The sequence below is a fragment of the Parasteatoda tepidariorum genome, chromosome 10, assembly GCF_982258835.1.
Source record: "Parasteatoda tepidariorum strain Cologne lab strain chromosome 10, Ptep-v5.0, whole genome shotgun sequence".
In the NCBI taxonomy this organism is placed as follows: domain Eukaryota; kingdom Metazoa; phylum Arthropoda; class Arachnida; order Araneae; family Theridiidae; genus Parasteatoda; species Parasteatoda tepidariorum.
The window spans coordinates 78,720,449-78,734,670 of NC_141764.1; the positions used below are offsets into that span (position 1 = coordinate 78,720,449).

At 29.8% G+C, this 14,222-nt stretch overlaps 1 protein-coding gene across 1 annotated transcript in view; it reads left to right on the forward strand.

Moving 5' to 3' along the window:
* Positions 1–4,192: 4,192 nt before the first annotated feature.
* Positions 4,193–14,222, forward strand: part of LOC107443626 (phosphatidylinositol 5-phosphate 4-kinase type-2 alpha) — a 39,649-nt gene continuing 29,619 nt past the window's right edge. The window contains exon 1 of the mRNA XM_016057558.4: positions 4,193–4,568. Coding sequence (XP_015913044.1) covers positions 4,434–4,568 — 135 coding nt within the window. The 5' untranslated portion in view covers positions 4,193–4,433. The remainder of the gene's footprint in view (positions 4,569–14,222) is intronic.

Below are 14,222 nucleotides of genomic sequence, written 5' to 3' on the forward strand. Positions count from 1 at the left end.
ACTTCCACGGTTAGGGGACTCTGACTCATGATCCGTCAGCACTGTGGTCTGTGCAAGCCGTGTGCGGAATTCACCTAATTGACTCACCTCAACCCGGTTCTCCTCATTGGAAGACAAACGCTCTAACCCCTGAGCCATCGCGGCTCATTAGGTACTTATTGTGTATACAAGGTGTTCACTAAACTGTTACCCATTTTGAACGGAAATAAACACGGTTTGAAATAGAAAGCACCGCTTCCTGGCGTAGGAATACTATGGAACAAAGAATATTTCTAGTGTTACAATTTCATTGACTGGCTCATAGTATTGTGAAAGCATTTTGATAATCACATGTGTTTGCATTACTTTACGCTGGTCAAAGTCTGCAAAGGAAATAAAATTATTCCACCCCTATTTCTTGTAAATAGTTTGTCTAATTGCTGTCCCTTCCAGTCTTTAGTGTCAAATTTGTAGGACCATCTTCGTTTGAAAAGGAAAGCATCTACTAAATGCGCGAGATTGGTACCACAGATCACATTTTAACCTATTATATGTCAGATTTCGCCAACTGCTTTAAACTTAAAAAAAAAAAAAAATTCTAGTTAAAATTTTCTTTTATTGCCCTTTTAGTTATTATTTTGTATTCAACAGTTTTCTACGGTTATCCAAATTCTTATAATAATATAAATGACTTGGAGGCTCTGGTCCTCGCTTGTGTCACATATAGTTTGTCTAAAATAAGAACTACCCCAAACATTCGTCTGGACCCGTGGCGGTGACTATGGTAACGAGGTATGACTATTTCAAGTAGGGATGCGGGGTCACTGTTTTGGAGTTATTTCGGGTCGGAGAGAGAAAGGGAATCTCTTTCTTCGATCTATTGTGTTAGTCCTAGAATGAATTGTTTCCATAGCGCCAGACGGCCTCAGACTTCGGGGCGGGAGAGTTCTTAGCTTAGACAAACTATACAAACCCCCGCGATTACTTCTCATTCCTCAATGTTTTTTTCTTCTTTTATTGCGCAATTCTTTTCCACAAAAGTAATGAAAATTTTATTTACAAAATACACAATTGTTATAGTTTTATGTGAATGAACGATTACCTGGATTCGAAAAATAATCTTGAACTTGAAAAAGTTATACAGAAAGCATTGCTTACTCAATCGAAATAAATAAATAAGAAGTTATTTTTCTCAACGAGACTGAAGACAGTTCAAATAGTAGAGAATGATTATATACATTGTAATAATCTTTATTTTAAAAACGCGCTGTCAATTATTTCTTCATTATTATACTAATATAATTTTTAAATTGAAAATTATTACGAATAATTTTTAAATGTTTTTTGTTTATTAGCATTGTCAGAGAAAATAAATATTTTATTCTTTGATTCACTTTTAAATTTTTATGCGATTTTCAGTGTTTTCACAAATGAAATTAATAATAAGGAAGCTCACTTCTCCCTCACCAACATCTATGAATGCCTCGCAATTATCTTCGTTTGTTTCTTTCTGAAAAGTCTATAATTTAAAAAATAAAATAAGTTATTACTTTTAATTCTCTTATGAACTCGTAAGAGAATTTAAAGTATCAGCACAGCAGAAAAAAAACTAAAATCATTAACACGAAAAGACTAACTATATAAGAAAGCACTACCTGGCGTTTCTGCTACGTATGTATGTGCTTCCACTTTAATTTCTTTTTAATATTTTTCTTTTTTGATAGTTAGGTTGTTATTTCCATTAGTTATTTAGTTTGTCATTTCGTGTTAATGATTTTAGTTTCCTTCTACTGTGCTGATACTTTTGATTCTTTTATGAGGTAATAACTTATTTTCGGATCATCCTCAGGGATGTTTCCCAGACCGTCGCCAATAGCCCATTGTGCAGCTCTAGTGCGACGTAAATGAACTACAAGAACTTAAAATATTCTTAATTATTCTTCCAGTGGCTTTGTCGCAACTTGGAATTATATATATACGTATATAATAACAAAATAATGTAATTAAGATTTATGAAAAGAGAAGAAGAAACATTATAAAAATAAAATATTTTAAAAAATTTGTGAGAATTTCATTTTAAAAAAATTAAAAAGTTGGAAAACAAAATAATGAAACTATATAATCTCGTGATCAGCTCATATGATTATATCCGCAAAAAAGTAAAGGATTTCTAATATTGTATTAATAATATAATTAAAGTGCTTTTTTTTTTGTTGCAGATATCAGGTAAGGGACATTTTTAGAGGTATTTATTAACCGGAGTAAATGATATTAAGTGGTCACACCAATGTTTAATGCAACAGAATTGTTTTCGTTTTCACTTTAATTTCAACATAACTAATTCACATTAGTTATGAGTGTACTTGCATGATATTTACTTAAATTAGACAGTGATTAGTAAAATAAGGCAAATGATTATTAGCCCCGCTTTCAAAAATATCTATAGTAAAATATTTCACTTTTTTTTCTTCCTCTTACGCTGTTTAGAGACACTTTGAAAATGTTGTACATCCATTAAATCTTATCATTTATCTCATCTTATGTTCAGAGTGACATCTAATTTCTTTCTATCTTCTTTTTTTAATTCAATCACAGTAAAGCGCGAGGTTTTAAAATGTAAATCTGGAGAAAGAGATATATTTCTCAACAACAAGGGATAAATAATTATTATTTTCAGTTTAAAGAAAATAAGTAAAGGCTTGCTGTAATTTTCGAGAAAAAAAATTAAATTTAGAGAAAAAAAAATTCTTTCCTTAATAAGCTTATAAATGCAAATGGTCTTTTCAGGATGTCAAAGTCTGTAGTTGCATTTCAGCAGACACTAGATCAGCACATACGGTATTTTTTTATAACAGTTATTAACTTCTGAATATTTTATTTTATAACCGGCGTTGAACAGCCGACCCAATTCTGAGTTTACAGCTACTAATGTTCATATTCGTAACATTTTAATTTTGAACCCAATCTAGAAGGCAAGGGAACTCCTGGATAAAGTTTTGCGAGAAATTTGTCTTCGTGGAGGACTTTTGATACACATAAAATATTCGTGGAAGGACCAGGAAAACCTTCCTCTATTAGCCTGACGGCAAGGGGACTCTAACCCATGATCCGTCTACCACTGAGGATATTTCAGGTCAGCACTGTGAAAATAATTGAATATTGAATTTTTTATCAAGTCGTACTCCATGTACATTTATATACACATATTTTTAGTTACAAATTTATGGATTCTAATCGTCTATCGCACAAATTAAAATTTCTTAAAAATATCATGCTAAGTCATGCAAATTCATTATTAAAAATGGCTGTTTGAGTGCATAAAATTAAAATTTATAATTCCTTTCCTGATACCTTATACGCATGATACTTTTTCAACAGTTTATAATTTTGAATAAATAATCGAATACGTTAATTTTTCTTCCCTCGTAATCCCTGTATACTTTTAGACACACCTATTGTAATTTGAAATTTCTGGGAAAGGAATAACGTTGGTTTCATTTTGATTTTGAAACAGATTAAAATATTTTAAGTTGAGAATATATATGGAACTTAAAGTTGCATTAAGCATAGTTTTAAAAGAAAGTGTCATGAAAATTTTAGAAAATGCCTTTGGCATTTAAATTCAATGGTAAAAATATAATGAAAACGAAAAATATCGTAGTTCATTTTGATGCGACTAAATCGAGGAAAGAAAGGGAAGTAGGGAGAGTCAAGAGACATGGAAGCGATTCTATTCTATCCAGATGGCGTAGTCAAGTAATAATAATTCAATAATAATTAATTCATATTGAAATAAACTCGTGCTTCTAAATTAAATATTTGTAAATATTGCTTACAGTTTGTCATAAAGACAATCTATAATGATGTATTTTTTTTGATTAAAAAAATAGTTCTAGTTTTGCGTATTAATCTTTTGTACAATTTTCTTGCATTGATTTGTACTGAATGATGTACAATTCAACGCAATACTCAATTAATTATGGCATAAAAAGATACTGGGGCTCCGTTAATTACATTTTGTGAAGCGAAATTTCATTTCAATTCCTACTGTCAAAATGAGAACGTAATTTATTAAGTTTTAGCCTTTTGTTCTTATAAGTATTACATTGATTGATATATTCTGGTTTTTAAAAACACCAAACTAGTTAAAGTAGAAGTTGCTTTTAGGAATAATCCTGATTCAAATGTTAGTTTTCATTCCCAGTAAATACTCGGTTTTGTTCACTGTAACCGCTAAGAATACAAAGTTTACAGTTTTCACTGCGCAAAATTGGTATCGGTATTCTTTTACGGCTGTCTGCTTCAAATTTTACCAATTAACTTATGGTGTTGCTTAAATTATCTATGTTTTTGTATTCAGATTAAATGAACTATTAATACATATCATAACAAAATGCGAAGTTTTGAATTTTTCTTATATTGACTGTATTTTAAAGCGTTATATTGCCATAACAATGTCAACAAACATCGTCGATATTATTGGTAGTAAAGTTAAAAAGAAACATTTTAAGCCAAAGCATCAAAAAGCTAAGGTGTTTCGTGCAAATGAACCACTTCTTAGCGTTTTCATGTGGGGCGTAAATCATACCGTAAGTAATATTTAATTTATTATTGATTTTAATTTTTAAAAAAAATCCATAACGGGGCGTTCCCGAATGCCGAAAATTGTCTTGTTACCTATTCTTACCATGTAGCTGATTATAATTTTACCATTTTATTAAAACCTTTTTGTTAATTACATATTTACGTTCTTAAATGTACCTTCATCTCATAAAATTTAATAAGATTAGCAATATAAACATTTGACAGCATATTTCGAATGCGTCTCGTGTTATGCCGGTGCTCGTCATGAGTACGAGTTCTTCAATCAAGAAATAATTTGAACAGGAAGGAATTATTTTATCTGTTGCATGAAAATATGATTATGCATGGGATTTGGAATAATTTGTGTGTAATTACAAAATTTGGGACGAAATTCATCATGGGGCCATTTCTTAAAACACTAAAATTGTACTATTCATATTTTGTAAGTTGTTTGTAAAAGCCCTTTTTTTAAACAGTAATTTCCCTTATGATTCTCGAAATTTTAATTTCTATAAACATAGTATATTTAAAATTCAAATTTATTTATTGGTATATATTTTGTTGAAAGCTGAACTTTGATTGACTTATATTATTTGAGTTACCAGGGGTCTATCCAGACATTTTCTGAAAGGTCCTGTTTTTGTAAAATTGTGAAAAGTATTCATAATTATAAACTATACATAATATTCTATTAATTAATTGTATGAATAAATATAAATTGATCAATTATTTATTTACAAAAAAATAAATAAATTATGATTTAATATTATTAAGATTGTGCACACGATGTTAGTAAAAGTAGAAGCATTTTCTTAGAATACTACATTTGAAATTTAAACTTAGGGAAACTTGGAAAACTTAGTTTGTCTCAAACCATCTTTCTCCCCCCCCCCTCCTCTGGGAAGGGTTTATTGATTAACAAAATTATAATGAAGATAAACAAATTTGTGAAGGTTCGATTAAAAGATAATTTATTTTGTGAAGGGTCTGTTTTTATGGAAAGATATTTTGTGAAGGGTCTGTTAACGGACCCAAATTTCTTCTAAACAGACCCCTGGTTACCAATGGAATTTTTTTTGTAAAGAATTTCTACTAAGTCCTAAGCTGGTCAAGCAAACAATAGTCCTACCCTCCTCCCGTTGAGTTGGGTCCTGACAATAATCTTGTTAAAGTTTAAGCTTTATGTTTAAGAAATGGTATTTTATGAAATTCTAAATTTTTTATTGATTATGTAATTATTTTTAATAATTACACTTATTCCCCTAAAAAGTACTTTTGAAGGCCTGATTGAAATTTGACTTCCAGCTGTAGCTCAATATTGTACAAAAAATTTGTTAAATGAAATTTATCAAGTTCTTAGGAATTTTTGAAAATGTAAGTTTATTTCATTTGTTAAAAAAATTGTATACATTAATCAAGGGACTTTCATAAAACATGAATGATTAATAATCTAATGTAACATTTTTCTGGCAGTTTTTATTGTACTAAGTACTACATTTAATAGTTTAATTTTGTAACATTAAATGTTGTAGTAATGAAAATATAAATCTAAACATCTCTTATAAAAAGGAAAAAAAATTATACTCTCATTGGATCTGGATTAATTATACTTATTTTAAATATTTTTTGTATGCAAAAGAAAAGAAAGTATGAAATTGCTTTATTTTTGGAGTGTAGTATTTCTGTCTTACATTCCTGTATTTAAAATTTACCTGGTCAATTCACTGGTGTAAATTCTTGAATATTAAGTCATGGGATGGTTTGGAGAATATAATTGTAAAATAGAATGCATTGTTAGATAAATGGTCTTAAAGTATCTTTGTTTTCGACAATGTTTAAATGAAAGCTGGTTTGTGATACTTTACTCATGGGTTCTTTTGTCTTTTGAGTTCTTTTGTTTTCCCTAGACATTTTATCTTGTTTTCAAAAACGTTATTTATTCCTTTTTTTTATCTTTATAACTTAGTATTTTCTGCAATTATGTTTTTGATTTAGTTTATTATTCTTATTCTTTTATTGTAAAGAAATCCTCTGACATTACCTTGTTAGGTGAGATTTTAAAATGGTATGTAACTTATCATAGCAGCATTTCACGCTCCCATGCAGGAGACCCAGGGTTCTATCCTCTGACATGGCATGGTTAAGTCATCCTTTCAGTGGATCAGCAAATGTTTTTCAAGCATGCTTGGGGACTAAACTCTGTAGGTTCCGTCTTTTGCTGATCAACCAAAACTTCTGCTCTGTGCCCCAGAGCTCAAGAACATAAAAACTGGGCTGGGCCCAGTAGGCCTCTGCCTTCCATGGGCTATTGTGCCACTGAGTTCAGTTTTTAGTTCAGTTCTAGTTAGTTGTTGTTGTTTCTAGCTTAGTTGTTTCTAAATTTTTCGTATTCTCTGCTAGTTTAATTATTATTTCAATTCCTTTCTCGTAAAATAATCCTTTGGCATGACATTATTAAACTATTATTGAAACTATTTTATAATAAAACAGTAAATAAGTTAATTTACTTCTATAATTAGGTTAATTTAAAATACTGTGTGATCATTATTTGCAGTTAAAATAATAAATGCAAAATTGTAACACACAATTAAGAATTGACTTTTCACATTATTCAATGAATACTTTTTTTGGTTAAAAACAATTGTAAAGTTTTTAATGTAACCAAAATTGTATATAAAGTTGCATTGCTAACTGAGCAAAATGATAAGCAATAAAATTGGGAACTAAATCTGAAATAAAATCTGAGTAAATTCAATAAATTGTTTTGGATCATTCTATTATTCATTTTTAATGCTTTATAATTTTGATTATCAGAGCCTTCTGAATTACAATGAATCTATTGTTACTACTGAAAAAACTTTGTTTAAGTAAATCTTGATTTACAGTGAATAAGAATTATTTTACTAATATTTATGCTTTTGCATCTTATCTTCTATATATAAAAAAAGGAATGTCTGTCTGTGTGTGTGTCCTTTATAGACTCCTAAACCATCCAACCAAAATCGATGAAACATGGCATACAGATAGTTTGAAGCACGAGGAAGGTCACTGTCGACATTAGAACATCTACAACGAACCGTTCGAGCGGGATAACCGAGAAACGAAATGGAATTTTCTGATTGGTTAAACGTTAGCCATTGTTTTAAATTTAACTATAGACTATTCAATTTTTCACACATTTTAAAGATAACATCAGTGATAATTTCAAGCTTATAGCTCTATTTGATCAAAAAATAGTTTTGCACGTATTTAAATATTTAATTATTTTATATTCGCTATGACAGATAAATTCAATGAACAGCATTATGTGGTTTATAACACCAAATTTATACTTTTAATGTTGTTCCACTAGCATTTTTTTTTATTTATTATATTTCTTTTAAAAAGGGTTTCATAAAAATTTATGTATTTCAAGGTAAAATTAATAGGGATGTGATTCTAATTCGTTTAGGGGTAACGTAAAAAATCGCTATATTATAAGGTAAAAGATCGCTATATTATTATTGATATCAATGATGCTTAATTAATTTAGGTAATGTATGCATATTGAAATAAAAGAAATGAGCTATATACTAGAAAGCAAAAGTAATGGAGTAAAGATATTTATTTGTCTCGAAAACCGTAAAAAAGCGTAATTGACGACAATGATTAATTATTATTAACATTACAAATGTTAATTAATTCATATTGGTAATATGTTAATTGATATAGTACAGAACCCGTTATCCGGAAATCAGAAAACCGGAAAACCAAAAAACCGGAACGAAATTCGATAACTTTTCCCGCTATTTTTTTCAAAAACAAATTTTTTTTCCTCATAAGATTTTAGGATTTTTCTTTCTTTTTTGAAAGCTGTTTACCCTAGCATCATTTTGGAAATAATCATTAGTGTGTTACTTCGTTTTTTCAAGATTATTTCAAATATTTTTTTTTTTTTTTTTAAGTTAGGTTTAACAATTAAAAAAACGACTTTTTGTAGCGATTCAGAAAACCGGAAAAATCAGTTATCCGGAATAGCGATGGTCCCGATCATTCCGGATAATCGGTTCCCTACTGTACAAAAAAAAAACCCGTAGTACTAAAAAACAAAAATAACGGATAAAAGATATTTATTTTGGAGAGCCATAGAAGATCGCCTTATTATTTATTATTGGCACTAATGCTTTATTAATATTGATAATATGTGTTACTTAAAAAAAAGTAAATAATAAAAAAAAAGCTATGTGCAAAGATAAAGGTTAATGGGAAATTCGTGTAGGAAAACCGTAGAAAATCGCCATTCACGCCCTTAATTATTGTGTACTACTGACGGTAATATGTACTACTGGCATTATGGTAATTTGTGCAGTTTTGATAAGAATTCTATAACGCATTTTTCATAGTTTTAGAAAATATTTTTTTCAGTCGTAATAAAGATTAATATTTTAATGAATTAGAATTAAAAAACCACTATTCCACCACTACTTATAAATATTTTAACAGTAAATCAAAGGTCAGATAGAGAAATGGTCACTCTTTAAAGTCCTTATTAAGTTCTAATAAGAATTCTATTTTTTTTTTAAATCGGCTTTAGTTGGCTATCAGTGTCAAATGTATTTTTCAAAAATCTCAAATGTTGAAGGATTATGTAATAAGTACCAAATATACTAATACAGATATAAAATATTATATTGATATATTTGGTGATTATTAAAACAGCATCAATATTAAGTAGTTTTGATACCGATACTTTAAAAATAAGTATTTTGATTTTACTGCGCCTCGAAAGAGATTTTACTGCGCCTCGAAAGAAATTACTTGAGCGGTTAATTTTGACTATTATCAGTTGTCCTGGAGCAATAGAATCACGCCAAGTGATGCTAAATACATATCTTTATTCTAATGGGATGAACAACAAAAAACAAATTTCGCTTACTTCAGTAACGTAAAGCAATTAATAATTTTAATTTAAAAAAAAAGTTAAAATTATTTTAGCTATATTCATTGAAAAACTTTGCGAACGAATTAGGTAAGGGACATTTTCAGAACGAAAAAAAAAAAAAACGTTGCACCCGAACTGTTTTATTACCAATTTATTTGCAGGCGGGACTAATAATTCTTTGCTTTATTTTATTTACCACTGCCTAATTTGAAATAAAAACTGACGTGATTAGTTATTCTGTTATATTAACAATTCTGTTACATTAAACATACCCATATTGATACAACCATTGTTATTTTCTCTGATTCATTAATTCCCCTAAAAATTTCACTCTTTAATTGTGTCGGTACACGCTTTCCAATTTTGAGCATGATTTCGTAGTATTTCCCAGTACTGATTTTTTTTTTTTTTTTTATTCGCCTAGTATAATATAAAATTAAATACCTCATTACTAAGCAACGAGAAAAAATAAAAGCTCGCTTAATTGATCAGCTATTCAATATTCCGCCGATAAAATCAGTATTGCTCGAAAAAGTATCCAGTCCCCTGAGATCGCTTCAACTTGGAGCATTTAGCAGTCAAAGAATTAATCAGGGATATCTTTCCTCCCTTCCTAGATTGCAAGGAACAGAACTCGACTATCATGTTTATTTTGGGTGTTATTGATTATAAAAAGATCTCCTAATCCACACTGCATCAGAGTTGTAGGAAGAAAAGTAATTGAATACAATCAATAAAGGATTGCATTTAATCAGGATTGCTTGTAGTCCCAGAAAGAAACAAACTATTGTAATTAATCCGGATTATTTTTAATCCTAACAAATAATGATTTTGCAATTGAAGCATTCAAAATCGATAATAGTGACCGTAGCTTCTAGATGACGAGAAATTCTGTAGCTAATCACGATTGCTTGTGATTGCCGATCATAATTACCATCGGAATGATTTGTAATCATTATTTTTGCCAATTATGTTTTCTTTATTTATTCACATGTTGATATTTAAAGGCCTTTTTTAAAATTGAAAAACCCTTTTTAAGACTTAATTTCAAACAATGCGTTCTAAGATTACATGCCATTTTAATAAGAATATAAGTAATCATGTAGAAAGTTACAATACGCAAGCTACAGGAAAGTGATCAAAATTAAATGTAATTTTAAAAATGCCTGCAATCTTTGATCGTATTCCTTGAGATAGAGTTTTAAAATGGGTTCAATTTAAAAATAAAAAAAAACGTTTAAATATCAACATATGTGTTAAGTAGACTTGAAAATTTAAATTTTCAGTAAGTTGACAGTGGCCGCTAGACTAATAACTTAGTAGCCACTTTTTCTTCAAGCCTATGAGTCTGTGGCCAATATCGATAGGTTCTTTTAATTTAATAACCACTTTTTAGAAATTTTTTACCTTCATTGAATTATATTTTTAAAAAAATTCATATTAGGAATAATCTATGACTATAAAAAGTTAATTCAACAATAAAAATAATATAAATACGTTACAAAATTTAGTTAAGAATACTGACTTTAACGCTGTTTTTCGAAGCTTTGTCACCAAGGAAAATAAAAAAGCCCTGGTTTAAGTACCATACACTTGAAGCAATGCGATCATTTTCATCTATACATATAATCTTGCCGTGAAGAATTATTTGGGCTTTATAAGAGACAAATAACCTAAATATTTTAAGAGTTATTAAAAAAATTTTTAAAAATCGCCAATTTGGCAACATTTTTTCGCCTAGATGAAAATGATCAAAATGACTGCCTTATTCTCAATTTTTTTAAAATTTTTATGAGCACAGATAATGCAGCATTGGAGTAAGTTTTTAAATAATAAAAAACTTAGATCACAAAAGCTTTTCCTTTTCTTAAAATTGTGGCTTTTTCCGATATTGACGTTTTGCGCCAATTTTCAAGATAAGCGTAGGCGGCCCTGGGCTTAGGTTGCAAACTCACAGCAGTTATAAAAGTAGCTTATTCGCAAAAAAGCATTATTTCATATTACGACGGAGCCTTCGAATAACAGCCTTAAAGAACTTTTTTTTAAAAATATTTGGGGAGGCAAATTACATTTAATGAATACACTACTACATTGATGTATGTGAATTGTTAAAGAATTCGCCTTCCACATTAATCTCCCACAAATTAAGTTCTGAAGGATCAAAATTTTGAATGGAGACAGTTTGCATTTTAATAAAAATTTTGTTTAGAGTCTCTTTCTACATTAATGTACTTTTATTATTAAACAATTTTGGAAAGAAAAAAGGAATAAGTGACCAGTTGTTTAATTTTGGTCGCCACTTTTTTTTTTTTGACTCGCCACGTGGCGAATGGTTATTTTCAGGTCTAAACATAAAGTATTCTGCTAAGTATAACTTCCTCCTATTTAAAAATCACTAATGATAATCGGCAGCAAGCATCCATTATCCTGTCAGCTTACTGACTACAAGTGCTTCCAGACATTAATTATCACTTCATTCAACTTTATATGCTATTGTGAAACTAATTAATATCACTTGAGATAATTATTCAGCGTTGCCTAATGGATCGATTTCATTTATTTCAGATTCTATTATGGCAATACTTTTTTTTATTACCTTGCAATTCATTTTCAAAAGTGGCGTTCGTTAATGCGAATCGTTTATCAGATTTAAAAATAAATAAATGAAATGTTTTGAGATATCATTTTAAATCTTTTGCTACATTTTGTTTTTGTTTTAATAATAATTCTGTGCGAATAAAAATTCTGTTTTCCAGAATGTGATGCGAATAAAAATTCTGTTTTTCAGAATGTGATGAGAATAAAAATTTTTTCCCCCAGAATGTGATGAGAATAAAATTCTGTTTTTCAGAATGTGATGCAAATTAAAATTCTGTTTTCCAGAATGTGATGCGAATAAAAATTCTTTTTTCCAGAATGTGATGCGAATAAAAATTTTTTTCCCCAGAATGTGATGAGAATAAAAATTCTGTTTTCCAGAATGTGATGCGAATAAAATTCTGTTTTCCAGAATGTGATGCGAATTAAAATTCTGTTTTCCAGAATGTGATGCGAATTAAAATTCTGTTTTCCAGAATGTGATGTGAATAAGAATTCTGTTTTCCAGAATGTGATGCGAATAAAAAAATTTTTCCCCAGTATGTGATGAGAATAAAAATTCTGTTTTCCAGAATGTGATGCGAATAAAAATTCAGTTTTCCAGAATGTGATGCGAATAAAAATTCAGTTTTCCAGAATGTGATGCGAATAAAAATTCAGTTTTTCAGAATGTGATACGAATAAAAATTCAGTTTTCCAGAATGTGATGCAAATGAAAATTCTGTTTTCCAGAGTCTCTTTCTATATTGATATACTGTATCATTAAATGATTTTTAAAAAAGCGATGGGAAAAAGTGACCGGTAATTAGTTTAAGTCGCCACTTTTTTTGTTGATTTGCCACATGGCGAGTTATTATTTTTCAGGTCTATTTTTCTCGGAGACAGAAAAGTATTTCTCACCGAGAGATTTAAGAGTGAAATAATTAAATTCAAGAATAGAGAATTATGTACGTTTTTCTGATAACTTATCATAGTTTCTATCAGCTCTTTTTTGAATATTATAATTAAGCTTATTTTTTTTTTCATTCTCAGCATATGCACACACCAACAACAAATTCATAATTTAAAATATTTTATTCTTCACATTTTATTTCATAGCCGGCGTTGAACAACCGACCCAAATCTGAGTTTACGACTATTATAATTCAACTTCGTAGATTTTTTTTAAAAACTCGACCCAGAAGACAAGGGGAACTCCTGGATTGAGCATCAAGAAAAACTAGCATTCATGGAGGACTTTATAATGGAACTAATTCCCATTTGTTCTACATGAAGAGGAAAACCACGAATTGTGCTGGCTACGGTTAGCCAGACGGCAAGGGGATTCTTACCCATGTTCCGTTTACCACAGCGGATATTTTACGTCATCACTGTGGTCAGTACGAGTTGGGAGCTGAATTCCTATTAACCAGCCACTCCTGGGATTCGAACCTTGTTACCTAATTGGGAGGTGGTGTTCTATCCCCAGAGCTACCGTGCGTCCATTCTTCGCATTAAATATTTTCCAAATAATATTTTTTGTTAGCATATTCATAGCTGTAATGAATATTTTTTTTATTATGCCAAGTTTCTTTAAAAGAAGTACGATATTTTAGGGTTCCGTAGCCGGTTTAAAATATTCTATTCTTCACATTTTATTTCATATTTGAACAGCCAACCCAAATCTGAGCTTACGACTGTTATAGTTCAACTTTGTAGGGTTTTTTTTTAACTCAAATAAAAATTAGAAAAAAATTGTCGAAAAAAATTAGGAACCGCTGATTAAAGCAGTAGATGCAAGCAACTTGGAGGACGAAATATTGAAACATACTATCTCACTGAATTTTAGAATTTCTTAAGCAACCGTAATAAGAACAGCGCAAATATTAAACTATAAATCGAACATTTAACAAACAATTACAAATTTGTCGTTTATAAGTAATGAGATTGGTGCATGGATGAACCGCTTAATTTGACTGTCTCACTCTAAACCCAAAAGCATTCCAAAGGTCAAGAAAGAGATGTTGGCACTTGTTATAAAATTTATTCGATTCAAATCTCTCGGTCATTTGTCATTTTTAAGATCGGCGTGTCTTCAGATTCGTGTGAGGCGTGGTCTCGTGATGATCTTCACAGGGGCAGATTGCCAGGTGTGGGTACA